This window comes from Notolepis coatsorum (assembly GCF_963971535.1).
Source record: "Notolepis coatsorum genome assembly, chromosome: 2".
NCBI lineage: Eukaryota > Metazoa > Chordata > Actinopteri > Aulopiformes > Paralepididae > Notolepis > Notolepis coatsorum.
This window is the reverse complement of record NC_140166.1, coordinates 224,088,587-224,105,713: the sequence shown is the minus strand read 5'-3', so window position 1 is coordinate 224,105,713 and position 17,127 is coordinate 224,088,587. Positions and strand designations below refer to the sequence as shown.

General features: G+C 43.4%; 1 protein-coding gene across 1 annotated transcript; it reads left to right on the top strand.

The window, feature by feature from the left end:
- Nucleotides 1–284: 284 nt before the first annotated feature.
- On the top strand, nucleotides 285–16,813 carry dkc1 (dyskeratosis congenita 1, dyskerin). Its single transcript, XM_084308721.1, has 16 exons — nucleotides 285–366; nucleotides 1,328–1,386; nucleotides 2,070–2,156; nucleotides 3,163–3,254; nucleotides 3,541–3,658; nucleotides 4,480–4,546; nucleotides 5,181–5,245; nucleotides 6,425–6,551; nucleotides 8,837–8,967; nucleotides 9,996–10,139; nucleotides 11,423–11,543; nucleotides 12,308–12,426; nucleotides 14,254–14,357; nucleotides 15,052–15,109; nucleotides 15,211–15,399; nucleotides 16,380–16,813. Exons 1-16 carry the CDS (start codon nucleotides 351–353, stop codon nucleotides 16,446–16,448), a joined length of 1,566 nt encoding a protein of 521 aa, XP_084164847.1. The 5' UTR covers nucleotides 285–350; the 3' UTR covers nucleotides 16,449–16,813.
- The last annotated feature ends 314 nt before the right edge of the window (nucleotides 16,814–17,127 follow it).

Genomic DNA, 17,127 nt, shown 5'->3' with positions numbered 1-17,127 from the left:
AAAATGTATGCGTTGAGCTCCGTTTTTATTACACATCTTATCACATTCGTGTTCATTTCATAACATTTTCATATAATTTGTTTTGAAAATATTGAGGCCAACATGGCATTTCACTATTTCGAAAGCCTTTCTGGTGATTCTAAGTGCATGGATGTTTCCCCCCCAAGCCATAGACATGATGCACTTAGACAGAAAGTTAAAAAGACAGGAAGTTGACTTCGAGACCGCGCCCACGCGCTCCACGCGGTGACGCGATGACCCTTCCTTCTCTCCGGTGTCCTCGGGGTGAAGTAGGAAGCAGCAGCACGCGGGTCCAACAGGCTGCAGCACATTGTCGAGTGAAGAAGAAGATGGCGGACACAGAAGGTAAGTCAGTGCGTCGCAACAACCCGGCCCTTCGTCTTTTCTATTTGCACACAAATTATCCAACGGACTATCTCGCTAATGCAAACGTACGTATTGTATTCCAAACTGCAGCGAATAATAACGACGTAGGGAAACTATTAAAGTTATTAGTAGTAGTTGCTGCTAATGTTCCTCCACGTCTGCTGCAAGGCCCCGCAGACACGAGCGGTTGGGATCTTTCTAATAACCCGGATAATAATAATAATAATCAGTTTTTAACATTCAATGTCCTCTGTGCTACTTTTTGTAACGTTTTCGAAATATTAACCCCAACCCCAAAAAAAAGTACGCTGTAAAGTCACATAGCTTCTAAAAAAACGTGGCCGTCTTGTCATGCACGCATGGCCTCCAGCTATTAATCTGTATTGACGTTAATAATATCACTCGTTTTGAAATGTGGATTGATTGCTAATAAACACCGGTTCACTCTTCTACATCATCACCTTGTTCAGGCTTCGTCCTCCTAATAATGTGACCGTTGAGCTAAATCAACGTTGCAGCCACGTGTGGCGCAGGAGGAGGAGACACGTGGTTTCTTTCCTCCATTTGGTTGAACCTTAGACGAGGTGACACTGTTCAGTGTTTCCCCTATATATGCATTCGCCGCCGCTGCTATGAACTAGACTATTTAAAAAAAAATGTATAAAATATATATATGTTATCATTTCATTTGGGCTGTGGGGGTGTGCTTAATGTAAAAGACTGGCCTGAGGAAAAGGCTGCAGGGAGAAAGCACTGCAGTCTAGTCGATTTTGTGTTTTGAGCACAAAGTTCATCATAGATCTAGATCAGTGATGGCTGTCATGTTTGTTTTAAATATTTAACACTTATTTAAACAAAATGTATACTTGCAGCACATTTTAACTTTATTTTATATGATTTAATAACTGTATATTAACTTATCGTTTTGATCTCCCTCCAGTATCGGCGAAGAAGCAGAAGAAGAGGGACAAGAATAGGGTCGCTGACGATGAAGTCGGGGTAAGTTGTCGGGACACAACGTTTTAACAATTGTCAAGTTTGTCCAGTCAAAGTCTGCTATTCTGTTATGATCAGAGATGTCCCCAAGCAGGCCTACATGGTTCAGCTTCCTAATGTCTAATGGAGATGACCTAATCTGTCTTTCATTCTAGTCAAGTCAAGAGTTTTATTTTTCACGGCATACAGTGAAATGCGGGTGGTCATGCCCGCAGCGATTGTGCAATAATACAAGTAATAAGAATAAAACATAACGGGTATAATGTAGTACATAAAGTTTAAAATGCATGGTAAAAGACATGTTAAGGTCCTGCGATAGTGCAATACAGTGATAAGTTCTAGTACTTATCCTGCATTATTTGGCTCATTAATAATAGCTGTGGTCATATTCAAACCTTTCCCCATAGAATCCACATTTTCTGAATACATTTTCTTGCCATTCGGCAGATTTATTGAGTGATTTTTAGGGGGCAAAATTATCTTTCTTTTACACTGCTACACCATAAGCCTATAGTGTTATTTTAACCATTGTCTATTTTTCGATGGACTTTGAGGCCTTTGGCTCCATTTTACGACGCTTACACAAAGTAACTTGGGGCCCCGTGGAAGCTGTCCTGGACGAGGCTCTAGATCCAGACGCTGTACCGTTCTGAAGGATAACATGTGATTTTGGTTTCCCGCTGTAGGACATTCAAGAGAGTGGGGATTTCCTCATCAAGCCGGAGTCCAGAGTGGCCAGTCTGGACACGTCTCAGTGGCCACTGCTGCTGAAGGTGAGGAGGAGCGACGAGCCCTTTATTAAAAACACGTTCATGTGAATTAATGAAGTCAATGAAGGATTTGTCTGGGTGACCATGTTGCAGATACATTCGACAAGTTATCAGTTACAACAGCCGTGCATGATGGTGGTACACTGGCAACTATGGCATGTTGTCATGGCGATTATTCTCCCATAACAAGTAATTGCAATTAACTATTAAAATGGTCTAATTCGGCTTAAATTTAAAGTGTTCCCAGAGCAGTGAAGTCACGTGTGTCTGCGACAGATCCACGTCGTTGCTGCACTGCAGTAATGTCGTCGAGGCAGCGAGGGAAACAAACTTAAGGGGTTTTTGCACAAACTGGACAGAAGAGACGTTTTGACAGATTTGCAACATATATATTTTTTTATTTGAGATGGGAAATGACAAAAAAACAGGGGTGGCAGTGGAAACCCAAACCTCGCTATGTCCTGTGATCTGAAGTAGTTCCAGATTAGCCTGTTTCTTAAAGACTAAACGTGAGCAGCGTGTGACGTGATGAACCTGTTTATCCATTCTCTGAGTGCCGGTGGGCCCTGGTCCTGCAGCCCCCCGTCTCCGTTCTGGTCCCGGGGGGTCCGGCGGGCCCCTCTTCCTGGCCGTCCCAGTGTTCTACTCGGGCGACCGGCGGGGGGGTGGTCTGCCGGGGCACGGGCCGAGGGCCCGGCCACAACAAGGACGATTTAAACATTCTGATCACATGCACACGGGTCGCTCTCTCCACTCTGTTCCAATGGAGACGTTTTGTTTTCCTGCGATTTCTACTCAAAGAAAATTATTAATCTAATCGTTAAAAACTAAACTAGTTGTAGTATCTTACCTCGTGCATTTTATATTTCATTGTTTTCCACAACGTAACATGTGGATGTCGGAACATGACAGCCTTTTATCAGTCCATCCAGTTTCATATTATTGCTGCTCAATTCATATTGGATATGAATATAACTGATCTATATGTTGGCTTCTGTTTTCCTCACAGAATTTTGACAAACTGAACATCAGGACGGCTCACTACACTCCACTGGCCAACGGCTCCAACCCGCTGAAGAGAACCATCCAGGACTATGTCAGGTAGGACTGAACAGAACCATCCAGATCATCTGAACTTGTGTGTCAGAACTGTCTGAGCCACATGATGAGTTAATTAGATCTCATTAGCACAACGTGCGAAGATGACCTCTCATCTATCACCCAAGTCTGATGGCTCAGTCGCTCACGTCGAGGAGATTAGCTGGACGTTTTCACTTTTTTTTAATTTTTTTTTAATTTTTATAAATAACGTTTTTCTTCTGTACTCCTCTCTGCCCTTCTATTTCACTCTACTCTTCTACACTCCACCGTTGCCTCTCGCTCGCAGGTGTGGCTTCATCAACCTGGACAAGCCGGCCAACCCGTCGTCTCACGAGGTGGTGGCCTGGATCAGACGCATCCTGCGCGTGGAGAAGACGGGCCACAGCGGCACTCTGGACCCCAAGGTATGACTTGTATCCCGTCGGTTATGGTACCTCGTGTATACGGTGTACTTTACTTACTCATGGTATATATTCAGATTCTAGTGTTTATTCTAACTATATTTATTGTAATGTATAATATAACTGATGAGGGCATACAGACCCTCATCTGCACCTTTGATCACTGCCTACTCGCTAGTCAGTTAATTATATTGTTTACACTGCCTATTTTTACTTTTCTACTGTACTATAATTTGTATTGCCTGTATTTATGCATTTTCTACTATTACCATGCCCATACCTGTACCCCCCCCCCACCCCATGATGCCATGTTGCCGATACAAACTGGGCAGAAGAGTTTTTTTTTGACAGATTTGCAACATAGAATATTTTTATTTGAAAGTTGAGATGGGGAAAGGACAAAAAAGGGAGGGAGGGGGGGTGGAAACCCAAACACCTCGCTATGTCCTGTGAACTGAAGTAGTTCCAGGTGTTTCTTAAGACTAAACGTGAGCAGCGTGTGACGTGATGAACCTGTTTATCCATTCTCTGAGTGCCGGTGGGCCCTGGTCCTGCAGCCCCCCGTCTCCGTTCTGGTCCCGGGGGGTCCGGCCGGCCCCTCCTCCTGGCCGTCCCAGTGTTCTACTCGGGCGACCGGCGGGGGGGTGGTCTGCCGGGGCACGGACCGAGGGCCCGGCCACAACAAGGACGATTTAAACATTCTGATCACATGCACACGGGTCGCTCTCTCCACTCTGTTCCAATGGAGACGTTTGTTTTCCTGCGAGTTCTACTCAAAGAAAATCCCAAGGCGTTCAATAAAGGAATCTCTCGTATCTCTTCAGGTGACGGGCTGTCTGATCGTCTGTGTGGACAGAGCCACGAGGCTGGTCAAGTCCCAGCAGAGCGCCGGTAGGTCACAGGGCTTTATTTTCTTCATTTTGCGTTAAGAGTTTGAGATGCATACGAGTCAGCACTAGTGGGAAAATCCCATTCCTCTACGGCCCCCCCCATGCCATGTGCGGGCGGATGATCTCCTTCTACGACATGTGTAGCAGAGATCGACTGTTCTCATGTGTATACTGCCACCTAGAGGCTCCTGATTTATTCTGTAAAGAGGTTGGATTTCAATCACTTCCCACAGCAGTAATGTGTAAAGGTGCTATAGATGACTGTTTTATGTAGAGTAATCGTTTATATCGACATGTAGCCCTGTATTTTCTGTAATGGGTAGCGGTGGGAACACTTTGGCTGTGTGGTGTTGATGGGAAGTTCTCACTCGATGCATCTATATCATGATGTGCTGGGATCAGTTCACTGTGTTGAGGATGTGAATAATATGAATGTAGTAATATAATAATGTTTCTCTGAATAGGTTTGATGTGACAAACTTTGTAATGTCATTGTCAAGTGTCTTAGGATTGATACATTGAACTGATCCCAGACCTGTTTGAACCCATGGTTAGCCCTCTCTGTCTCTCTTGACTGATGTCAAAACAGTAAACCAGACGGCCCATCCTTACTACTCTACTGCTGTGTGTTGCAGGCAAAGAGTATGTGGGAATAGTTCGGCTGCACAATGCTATAGAGAATGAACACACGCTCGTTAGGGTAAGTGACTGTGTGATTAGGATCTTTGCTTTTAATGTTTTAAATTAGATTTACCTGGAAATGAGCAGTCGTATATTTTGTGAAGTGTAATGCATTGTGTTCCGTGTTTTGAATTTCTTAAACCAATCATCTCTAGGGCGGGGCTTAACTTGGAACGGCAGGAGACGGTGCCGTCGGATAGTAGCAGGGTAAGGGGGAATTGGGCTTCTGAGTGGTAGTCTGCCAATGGAAATCCAACCCACTTGGTGACATCCTCTCGGTCAGACTAGTCTCTAGTAAATTAACCCACTTGGTGACATCCTCTCGGTCAGACGAGTCTCTAGTAAATTAACCCACTTGGTGACATCCTCTCGGTCAGACGAGTCTCTAGTAAATGAACCCACTTGGTGACATCCTCTCAGTCAGACTAGTCTCACTCTCTAGTAAATGAACCCTGGGGCTTTTCTAAAGGCGCCTCTGGTTTGTGTAAGATGATGAAAGTGTTTATCCATTCTCTGAGTTCTAGCCGAGGCCCCCCTCTCTCTGTGGCGCTCCTGGCTGTTCTAGCCCCGAGTGGCCGCTGTGCTCCCGCCTCTGCCCTGCCGCCCCAGTGTTCTGCTGGGAGGGTGTCGGGCTGGAGACGGGGGCAGGGCTGGGGGGCCTCGGCGGAGACGAAGAAGATTGACAATTCCTGATTACACAACGAGACCAGGGTAGCTTGGAGCAGTTTCTCCAGTTGTGGAATAGTGCAGTGGAAAATGGATGTCGTAGAACTTTGTATGGAACTGGAAAATATGAAGGTAATTTTGTCTGGTCATAAGAAATAAACCCCCTGGTCCTTATGACCTGTCAATTTCATTTCAATATGTCAAGCTTTGGGCATAAAACCACCACCCCACTCTCTGCAGATCCTCATTTAAACTGGTGCATCACTAGCCGCATGCTGTCCAGTAGGGGTATCAGCTGCCATTGGCCGACTATTTCAGTTGGAATTCTCCTCCCCTTCCGCTAGGTCTAGGCACCGCCCAGGATGATTGTGATTGGTTTAAAGAAATACAAACCAGCCAGGCCATTTTTATCTATACCGGAATGATGGGTTCCAGCCAGACCTCTCGCTAACATGGTGTGGAGAGAGGTCTGGCTATGCGATACTAGCTGTCCAGTAACCCCCAAGTACCCCCCCCCCCCCCCCCCCAACAGGCTATAGAGACTCTGACTGGAGCCTTGTTCCAGAGACCTCCCCTCATAGCAGCTGTGAAGCGACAGCTGAGAGTTCGTACCATCTACGAGAGCAAACTGATCGAATACGACCCAGAGAGGAGGCTGGGTAAGGAACACACCAGGGTTTTGGTTTTTATATTTGAATACGTTTTTTTATTTATTTTATGTATTTTTTATATACTCTGTCGTGATTAATCTACCGGTATACTGGTTAACTTGTAAACAAAGGTGCATTTCATCAAATGTTTACCCGAATCCTGTGGTTCTCATGCATTAAAGCATTCCGTCTCCAGACGGATTTCCGTCAATTTGATTGGGGAGATCCGTCCATTTGATTCGCAGTCTGACGGAAGTATTTGCATGATTTGTAGATGCATACAGATTGAAACAAAATTGAGCCAATCAGAGGCGCCAAATATGGAAAAGGGCTTTTTTTCCCTATCGCGCCAAGCAGTCATCATCACTCAGCGACTCGAGAGACAGGTCGCCTTTTTTGCAGCCTCACGCGTCAACTGCTTGTTTACCAACGTCACAGCCACCACGCTGCTTGCACTCGCTGCTATATACCGATTAGCTAACGTTAGCTTAATAGCGTCTGTTAAATGGAAGGAGTAAGCCGGCCACTAAAAAGAGAACCCACCGCGGGGTTCTCAGATGAAAAGGATCAGCGGGACCACCTAACAAAAAGTTTCGAGAGGAGAGGACGTTTGAAGAGACTGGCTAGGCAGCGCTACTGGGGGCTGTAGTGGTGAGTTAACTTGTTCCGTGTGCCGCAACGATGTCAAAAAGAAAAACGGAAACAACACGTTTGTCATTGTCGTGTTACTTCACAGTACAATATGTGAGTCCCCTGCTGTGGTTGTGAGTATACGTTTATTAGCTTAACTCCGTAGCAACATCACACAGGTGTATCTGTAGATAGTCTCCTCCCCACCGTATATATTCTCTCTGTCAGGATCTATGGGTAACATTACTGTATATTTGCATATCGTATATGTCACAAATGTAACAGTACTATATACCTGTAGTATGTCCCTATGCCATAAATGTCATGATGTCATGCATGTCATAAATGTCACTGAATTGAAAATGGGGGACCCTGATGATGTAAACAAGACAAACGTCTTTCTCTGGTCTGCATCCCCTTAACAATTGTGTGTATTGAGCCATACTGTATTGTACCCATTCTGCAATCGGTTAAATATTGATTGATTGTTATAACGGATTGCAGAATGGGTACAATACAGTACAGCTCAATACACACAATTGTCAAGGGGTTGCAGACCAGAGAAAGACTTTCCTCTTTACATCAGGGTCCCCCATTTTCAATTCATCATAACATATATGACATACATGACATACAGATAGATAATACTGCTACATCTATACATTTATGACGTACCAGATTTACACAGTATTGTTTGTGATACAATAAGAGTCTAAAAAAGAGAGCATATACATTTGACGAAGAAACTGTACATTGGAGGAGGTTGGGTGGAGGGGGGGGGGACTGTACATTGGAGGTGGTTGGGGAGGGAAGGGTTGGGTAGGCGGGGTGGGGGGGTAACTGTACATTGGATTATCGACGAAACCGAAACAAGTAGGCTCCCTTAAAACGCCAACGCTATTAAAAAGAAATACAGTGGAGGTTAAAATAAGAATATGACTTGGCCTGAACAAAATTTCAGTCAGGAGATTTTTTTTTGCTTTAATCCCTGGGTTCTGTTGCGAGGAGGACAGCACTCAGCCATGTTTGGATTCAGGTTAAAATCAAGCTGCGACGTGGCCCTTTAATCCCTCTATAACTGATGCTGAAGCCACATGATGACTCTATAGATGACAGTAGCACTACGTGTGATGATGACCTCCTATCTATCACCCCTGTCTGATGGCTTCCAGACCTCCTTATTCAGTATTGGCCAATGTATTCAGGAGTAGTAAATGTTCAATAGTCTGGGTTTTTTGGTGAAGAAAAATAGTTTATTCATTGGATGAATAACTTTAATAATTGTCTTAGCAGTTCTAAGATGAATCAATAACTTAATAATTGTCTTGGCAGTTCTAAGATGAATCAATAACTTAATAATTGTCTTAGCAGTTCTAAGATGAATCAATAACTTAATAATTGTCTTGGCAGTTCTAAGATGAATCAATAACTTAAATAATTGTCTTGGCAGTTCTAAGATGAATCAATAACTTTAATAATTGTCTTAGCAATTATAAGATGAATCAATAACTTAAATAGATATCCGCTCTAAGATGAATCAATAACTTGAATACTTGTTGATATCCGCTCTAAGATGAATCAATAACTTGAATACTTGTTGTTGGCTGCTCCAGTCGTGACCCAGACAGACTGATTAACCCTGATCTCATGTCTGTCCTCTGCAGGCATCTTCTGGGTGAGCTGTGAGGCGGGGACCTACATCAGGACGCTATGTGTCCACCTGGGTCTGCTGCTGGGTGTGGGGGGACAGATGCAGGAGCTGAGACGAGTCCGCTCGGGAGTCCTGGGGGAGAAGGTGAGGCACAACATGGATACACGGATGGTCATCGTTTGCTGATGCTGGATACTAGGGCTGCACGATTAATAATAATAATAATAATAATAAAAAATAAAAAAACTCGATTCATAGACCTATGCGATCTAATTTCTAAATGATTACTTTTACAAAAAAGCATATAATTTTTTACTTGACTTTTTAAAATGATGTCGATTCTGACTTGAGTTATTTTGTATGTAACAAGAGACTTAAGTTTAAGTCAAGCACTTTCATATATGTTATGTTTAAGTCGAGCACTTTGATATAATGTTAATAGTGCAATACATTATTTTATTGATAAAAATAAATCGTGTGAGAATCGCGATCTCAATTCTTGGAGAGAAAATCGTGCAGCCCTACTGGATACATTACCAACCCAGTCGTTCACCGACCAGTGTAGACTTGTTCTATTAGTTTGGATTATTAAATATAAACTCTTTGTTCACCGGCTCCAACCTAATGTCTCTAGAACACATGTCTCTTTCATACATTTATCATATTTTAGTTGGGTATTGTTTCCAAACTGTGTTGGTTGCATCCGTCATCCTGCCTGTAGTACCTAATGTTTGGGGAAATGGCTTCCAAAGTGTTGAGTTCAGTTCTGGGCTCCTCCCCAGTCCTGGTAATTAACCTTTGGCACAGAAACCTGCCTGGAGTGACTCGTCTTCCATGGTGTTCACTGATGGACACTTGGTATATCTCCAGGCAACATGCGTGTGTGTGAGGTGTACAATCTAACCTGATGTGATTTGGAATGATGAGAAATCGACATTCTAATAATGATTATAAACAATGGAATTCTGAGGACTGTTTTGATGCCTCCAAAAAGGGTTTGTTCGAAGGTGTTTCACAAAATGTTGAATAAAGCTTTTGTGGATAAGGGCATTACTTTAATACCTTTTTTGAAATGTAATTGAGTGTAGTAGTAATTTTGAAGTGCAGTAATTCTGAAGTGTAGTAGTAATTTTGAAGCGTAGTAGTTGACCCGTGTCGTTTCTCTCCCTCAGGACAACATGGTCACTATGCATGACGTGATGGACGCCCAGTGGCAGTTTGACCACAACAAGGACGAGGCGTACCTCCGTAGAGTCATCTACCCCCTGGAGAAGCTGCTCATCTCCTTCAAGAGGCTGGTCATGAAGGACAGCGCGGTGAGTGTCTCACCAGACGGATGGACGTGTGCTGTGGTTGCATGGGAGGTGACGTGTGTCTGGCTGGAAGAAGGGTGGTCTGTTTGTAGGAGAGGCCAAACGGCATACATTTTAAACATTAATAAAAAAAAAAATCTATTGATGAATATTTCTTTGGGGAAAAGCAATGCTTTTTATTCTGCACTTAAAAAAAAAGAGGCTATATTGATGTATTATCACTCTACATAAACATGTTATCTATAGCACCTTTAATCATTGGGCTTCTGAGTGGTAGTCTGCCAATGGAAATCCTACCCACTTGGTGACATCCTCTCGGTCAGACTAGTCTCTAGTAAATGAACCCACTTGGTGACATCCTCTCGGTCAGACTAGTCTCTAGTAAATGAACCCACTTGGCGACATCCTCTCGGTCAGACTAGTCTCTAGTAAAATAACCCAGTTGGCGACATCCTCTCGGTCAGACTAGTCTCTAGTAAAATAACCCACTTGGCGACATCCTCTCGTCAGACTAGTCTCTAGTAAATGAACCCACTTGGTGACATCCTCTCGGTCAGACTAGTCTCTAGTAAATGAACCCTGGGGCTTTTTTTCTAAAGGCGCCTCTGGTTTGTGTAAGATGATGAAAGTGTTTATCCATTCTCTGAGTTCTAGCCGAGGTCTTCCCCTCTCTGTGGCGCTCCTGGCTGTTCTAGCCCCGAGTGGCCGCTGTGCTCCCGCCTCTGCCCTGCCGCCCCAGTGTTCTGCTGGGGGGGTGTCGGGCTGGAGACGGGGGCAGGGCTGGGGGGCCTCGGCGGAGACGAAGAAGATTGACAATTCCTGATTACACAACGAGGCCAGAGTAGCTTGCTCAATATTTCAAGCATTGGGCTTAAAACCACCACCAATACTTGTCTTTAGTGTTCCTCATTTAAACTGGTGCATCACTAGCTGCATGCTGTCCAGTAGTCTGGATCACAGGACTGAGACTGTGGGTATCAGCTGCCATTTCAGTTGGAATTCTCCTCCCCTTCCGCTATGTGCAACACTATTTTGCAAGGACGCCATCGCTGCATATAGGTCTAAGCAGCGCCCAGGAGGATTGAGATTGGGAAGGTGTCCTTTGAATCTCTTTAGAATAGTGCTGGGCCGGCACTTTAAATGAAATAAAACAAAACGCTTGGCAGAGTGATTATCTTTGCCAGTATTTAATCCTTCCTATCCCCATATTCCAGTCAGTGGAGCCAAGATGATTAATCCTGGCCCTTGGATGAATCTTATAAGATGATATTGTTCTTGTTCTTCAGGTAAACGCCATCTGCTATGGAGCCAAGATCATGCTTCCTGGGGTCCTGAGGTACGAGGACGGGATTGAGATCAATCAGGATATCGTCGTCATAACGACCAAAGGAGAAGCCATATGTCTAGGTGAGTGGTGTGGTTCACTACACATCGGGCGCGGCACGTGTTCTAATGGTACTGGTGGAATGTTGAGTGCTCTAATGACGAGTAGCTGAACCAGGAAAATAAATGGGACTAAATAATCAATAATGGGGATGAAAGTGGCAGGAATCTCCCATTTAGAAATATATACAGGGAGTGTTTTAAAAGCTGAGCCACATGATGACCTAATAGATGGCAGCAGCATTCTGTGCAATGGTGACCTTTTATCTATCACCCCTGTCTGATGGCTTGTAGGGAAATCAAGAAGGTGCTGAATGAGCTCGGTGGCAATTTTCACGTCTGGTCAATGTTAGCATGGTGTTGTTCAGTCGGAAGATGGAAAAGAAATGTATAATTGATCTCCTTTTTGGTTCATTACAATAACATGGTCCATTTGCATGTTCTTGGTATCTAGGGACTTTGTAGAAGTGGAGCAATCTTCCATTTACTTAGCTATCTACTTTTAGGCGAATTTTCTGAAAATATGGCTCGGGCTTAAGGGGTTAATACTGATTTATCGAATGCAAATTAGCCGATAAAATAACTTTCAAGGGTTTTATAATGCAAAATTATGACTCTTTTCTATTGTTTGTTTTTCCTGCATTTTATTATGAACAGAACTAACTAATTGAGTTATAAGTTGGTGGAACAAACTAATTTAGCTAAACAAAGTTTTTTTTTGGGCAAATAAGCTGTATTTTAAAGCCTTGAGCTTTGCCTCTGACCCTCTGCCTTGCCTCCTCTTCCAGGGGTGGCGCTGATGACCACAGCGGTGATCTCCACATGCGACCACGGAGTGGTGGCCAAGATCAAGAGGGTCATCATGGAGCGGGACACGTACCCCCGCAAGTGGGGTCTGGGCCCCAAGGTAAGCGCTCGTGCTGCAGTTTCTTTTATTGGCTTCACCAGCAAAACCGCTTGTTAATTGAAAGACTAGGTTTATCTTGGATAATAATAAAAATGGGGATGAAAAGTGGCAGGAATCCAATTTAGAAATATATATACGGGGAGTGTTTTTTAAAGCTGAGCCACATGATGACCTAATAGATGGCAGCAGCATTCTGTGCAATGGTGACCTTTTATCTATCACCCCTGTCTGATGGCTTGTAGGGAAATCACCAGTTCCTCATTAGATTACCCCTTAAATCACACTTCCAACTTGGATAATTACAGGATCAACATTTTAATACAAAGTACTGCATCACCATTTAAGCCCGACGGGCCCGGTAGTGGGCCGAAATTAATATTGCGTTATAAATGGATCAATACAGACAGTCTATATTAATTGTTTCTTTTTCAAATGTAGCAAATAGTAAAGACCGTAACCCTAAAACAGCAGTCAAAGTGTATTCTCGACACTACATTTGTTTACCAATGATTTTAAGTGTGATTGAGTGGAATATGATTTCATAATTATCTCTGTGCATCCCGGCGGAAACCTGATGAATTGGACGCCGTCGTTCGTGTTTGTTGTCCTAAGGGAGAGGAGACCCAGGGCTTTCGATGGACTTTGAAATTTCAAAAAACTACACTACCCAGCTCATGCCAGCCTGTTGGAAGCTGTTAAAAATATAGGTGGCGCTCATGCAACAGTTTATTTTTATTAACTTCAGGCATAAAAGAAAATATTGTCGTTTCCTGTTGGTTGTCAGTTAAGGCCATGGGTAGGTAGGGAATTTATTTAAATTTTTAATTTGATTCTTTCCCACGGCGACTATGGATGGGGAATTTCTTTATTTAATTAAAATGTTCACAACAACATAGATGCATGTACTCTGCCAGCATGTTTAATATCCATAATACTAAAGGTTTGACTAAGATTTCGATGAAACTTTACTCATAAAATAAATTGGGTCGCACCTAAATCGGCAGGGTCGGTCGGCAACCGGAAACCAACTATTTTTTCTTTTAGGCCCCACCAGCAAAACCACTCGTTAATTCAAAGTCCAGGTTTATCTTGTCCCATTGGTTACAAGCCTCTGGTGGCACTCAAAGAGTGTTCTGCACACTTATTTTTTCGTTATTAAAAGCTGTTTTGAATGTCTTCAGACCGAAAGCTTGGCTGTTCAATAATTAAAGAAACTTGCATGGAATTATGTACAGAAACATGTACTTTTAATACTGTTTTTTATATATATGTCTATTCATTCTGTTTAAACCACTGGGGGTTTTCTTCACAGTTGCAGATAAAGATTAGGCTACACTAATATTATACTATTATAGTATATGACTCATAGACATTTAAATAAAACATTTATCATAAATGATGTATCCTATCTGCATCCGCTTGGCACTCTGCGCTCCATCAAGACGTCACCATCACTTTCGTGCCATTATTCGATTTATGTTGACGAAACAGTTATATTCATTAAAGAGAATTTATTTAATACAAAAAAGACTTTTAATCGGATGAATCACTTTATTCAAATTGAGGATTTAGTTTGAGGATGTTTATTAAAAAATAAAATATGACGACAGACATTCGAAGCTTCGTTCGAATACTTCAATAGAAGCTTCGAATGTTCAAAAATGACATTCGGTACAACCCTCGTTGTAACATGCTTAACCCTTTCACTACCACACTACAGAAGGTTAACCTTTCACTACCACAGTAGTTGTTGAGCTTCAGAACCATCTCTTTGCAGTCTTTGTTTTAGACCGTGCTGGATGCTCACTTATACCGTTAATTCACCAGGCCAGCCAGAAGAAGATGATGATCAAGACTGGTCTTCTGGACAAACATGGCAAAGCAAACGGCAGCACTCCTTCAGACTGGAAGGACGGCTATGTGGACTACAGGTAACCAGGATTATTAAAAGGACGGGACACCCAGGCCCTACTGAAACATCGCCTGTCATGATATTGACTGGTACAGACCATCGTTTAAATTTCATAGGCCTTGTGTTATCACAGTTGCCCGGTTAGCATGCATAACTGGCCTATGCAACTCCTAACATTTCTTACTATGTTCGGTTTGCAACCATTTCCTCAGTAGAACATATGCAGACTCATCTGATTATACTGTGAGCTACCTCTTTTGTAAAAGGACACGATCATGGTTTAAGGATGAAACACTTTCCCCATGGTGAGGGGCTACAGCACAGTGCAGAGACCTTCAATGCAAAAGAGATCAGTAAGCCAAGTATAGACTGTAAACACGGCAATAACCATAGACTGTATGAAATGTGTAGACTATTAGATGCTCATAAAAGTAATGCCTACTCTGAAGTAGCACGATCGTTCCACCTCTTGCCCATCACTGTGGAAAGTTCAGCTGATGAGTGAGCATGCTCTCAGCTGCCGCATTGACGTTTGTTTTAAAACATGGCAACTTAAATTGGCTAATTGTGACTTATGTGAACAGCAATTTCCCGTTGCAGTGTTTGCTAATATCACCAACTGGCAGGATATCAAATGTAGATTGCTAAAGGTTTATTATAATTTTGTTAAGATGAAACGGCTCTTTAAAACCTTTTTGTTTTTGTTTTCAAAGTGGCAAAAAGGTGAAGCCAGAACCCAACGCAGAGTCTTGTGAAGCAACGCCTGCTAAGGTAAGTCATGGATCAGAGAGGTGGATCATCGGCAAACTGTTTTATTTCCCTCCGTGTTGACCTTGATGCCTTCACCCCTGACAACGTCTCCCATCTTTCAGAGGAAGAGGGCGGCCAGTGACAGTGAGGAAGGAGCGACTCCCGCAGCCATGTCCGCGGAGGACGTAAAGAAGGAGAAGAAGGACAAGAAGAAGAAGAAGAAACAGAAGGTGGTGGAGGAGGCAGCGGCTGAGAACAATGGGGAGGCTGAGCCTGTGCCCGAGCCGGCAGCAACCGAGACTGATGGAGAGGTGCGTTTAAAATCATCCTGCTCATGTCGAGGAATAACTAACTAATTTCACAATGTCGAGGAATAACTAACTAATTTCACAATGTCGAGGAATAACTCACTCATTTCACAATGTCGAGGAATAACTACCGTACTTTTCGCACTATAAGCCGCACCTGACTATAAGCCGCAGCAGCTAAATTGAATGTACATATATAAGCCGCACTGGACTATAAGCCGCAGGTGTTTTAATGTTTAATTACCATATTATGTAATTAGCATTGGGACACAATACTGTCGGACAAATAACAAGAATTAACTCATTTACAAGTTGTATTAAGTTTAGCAAATAAGGGAACGGATAAATAACATTTCAATGCAGTCAAAAAAGCAATATTTTGATTTTTACATTTTCGGGTTTGGTCACGTCGAGTCACATAAGCCGCACCGTTATATAAGCCGCAGGGTCGAAAAATGGGGGAAAAAGCTGCTGCTTATAGTCCGAAAAGTACTGTAACTCATTTCATAATGCCGAGGAATAACTAATGGGTTGTCGTTTTAAGCGGGAAACATCTCTCTCGGATTTGATTTTGACCCTTAAAGCTTTTTGATCCCTAATGTTACTCTAACCCTTAAAGCCTTCCTTTGTTGCACTTAACATTACCCTAACCCTGGAGGTTCCTCTCTAGCACACGTAAGGTCGCTGACCCCTGCTCTAACACACGTAAGGTCTCTGACCCCTGCTCTTGCACACGTAAGGTCTCTGACCCCTGCTCTTGCACACGTAAGGTCGCTGACAAGGTCGCTGACTCCTGCTCTTGCACACGTAAGGTCGCTGACCCCTGCTCTTGCACACGTAAGGTCGCTGACCCCTGCTCTTGCACACGTAAGGTCGCTGACCCCTGCTCTAGCACACGTAAGGTCGCTGACCCCTGCTCTTGCACACGTAAGGTCGCTGACCCCTGCTCTAGCCTAACCTGTGGTTCCTCCTCCTTCCTCCAGGTGGGCGAGAGCGCCAAGAAGAAGAAGAAGAAAAAGAAGCAGAAGGAAGCGGAGGCGGGCTCAGACTGAGTGACCGCCGCCCATTAGTCGGACTAGTGGTAAACACGGACAATGAGGGGACCAATGGGAAACTGTTGGGTCAAAGAGGAAGTGCCTGCGACGGATGATCTTAACCCAACCGACGGACAGGCGTTGGAGGAAGAGGCCGGTGTGGCGGAAGAACCCGTCAATTTCACCGCCAGGAGAGACAGGACTTTGAAATCACTTTTCGAGAGGGACGGAGGCCTTGGACGGTGTTTGGGGAAGAAACATTTTATATAAAAAAAAGAAATGAATTAATTGCCGCATTATCGCGGTAATGGAGATGCCGGTGGCTGGGTATGAGGCCGCTATAATGTTTTTTTTTTTTTTTTTACCCTTTTTTTTTATTTTTTGCTCAAATACGTCAACATGGGCATGTAGCTCACCGTTTGTAATTTGAAAAATAAAAATCATGTTTTCATATCTTACCGTTTTTCTATTTAGTAATTTAGCTGACTCTTATCCAAAGCGACGGTTGGGTGCTGCAGTCTTGGTGCATAGTAGTAAAGACATTAGCACAGTAGGTAGTATAGGCAAGGAAGATTGCTTTGTAGCGAAGATGATTCTAAAAATTATGTACAAAGGTTGGTTTTCTTCTTTTTCAATTCAGATGGTGCAGATTTCATAAAGTTCTTGTCATCTGCCAGGTGATTCATCATGAAATCGC

Coding starts and splice junctions, on each gene's coding strand:
- dkc1 (XM_084308721.1), top strand. Junction 1,387..2,069: donor TCGCTGACGATGAAGTCGGG/GTAAGTTGTCGG, acceptor TTCCCGCTGTAG/GACATTCAAGAGAGTGGGGA. Junction 15,110..15,210: donor GTGAAGCAACGCCTGCTAAG/GTAAGTCATGGA, acceptor CCCATCTTTCAG/AGGAAGAGGGCGGCCAGTGA.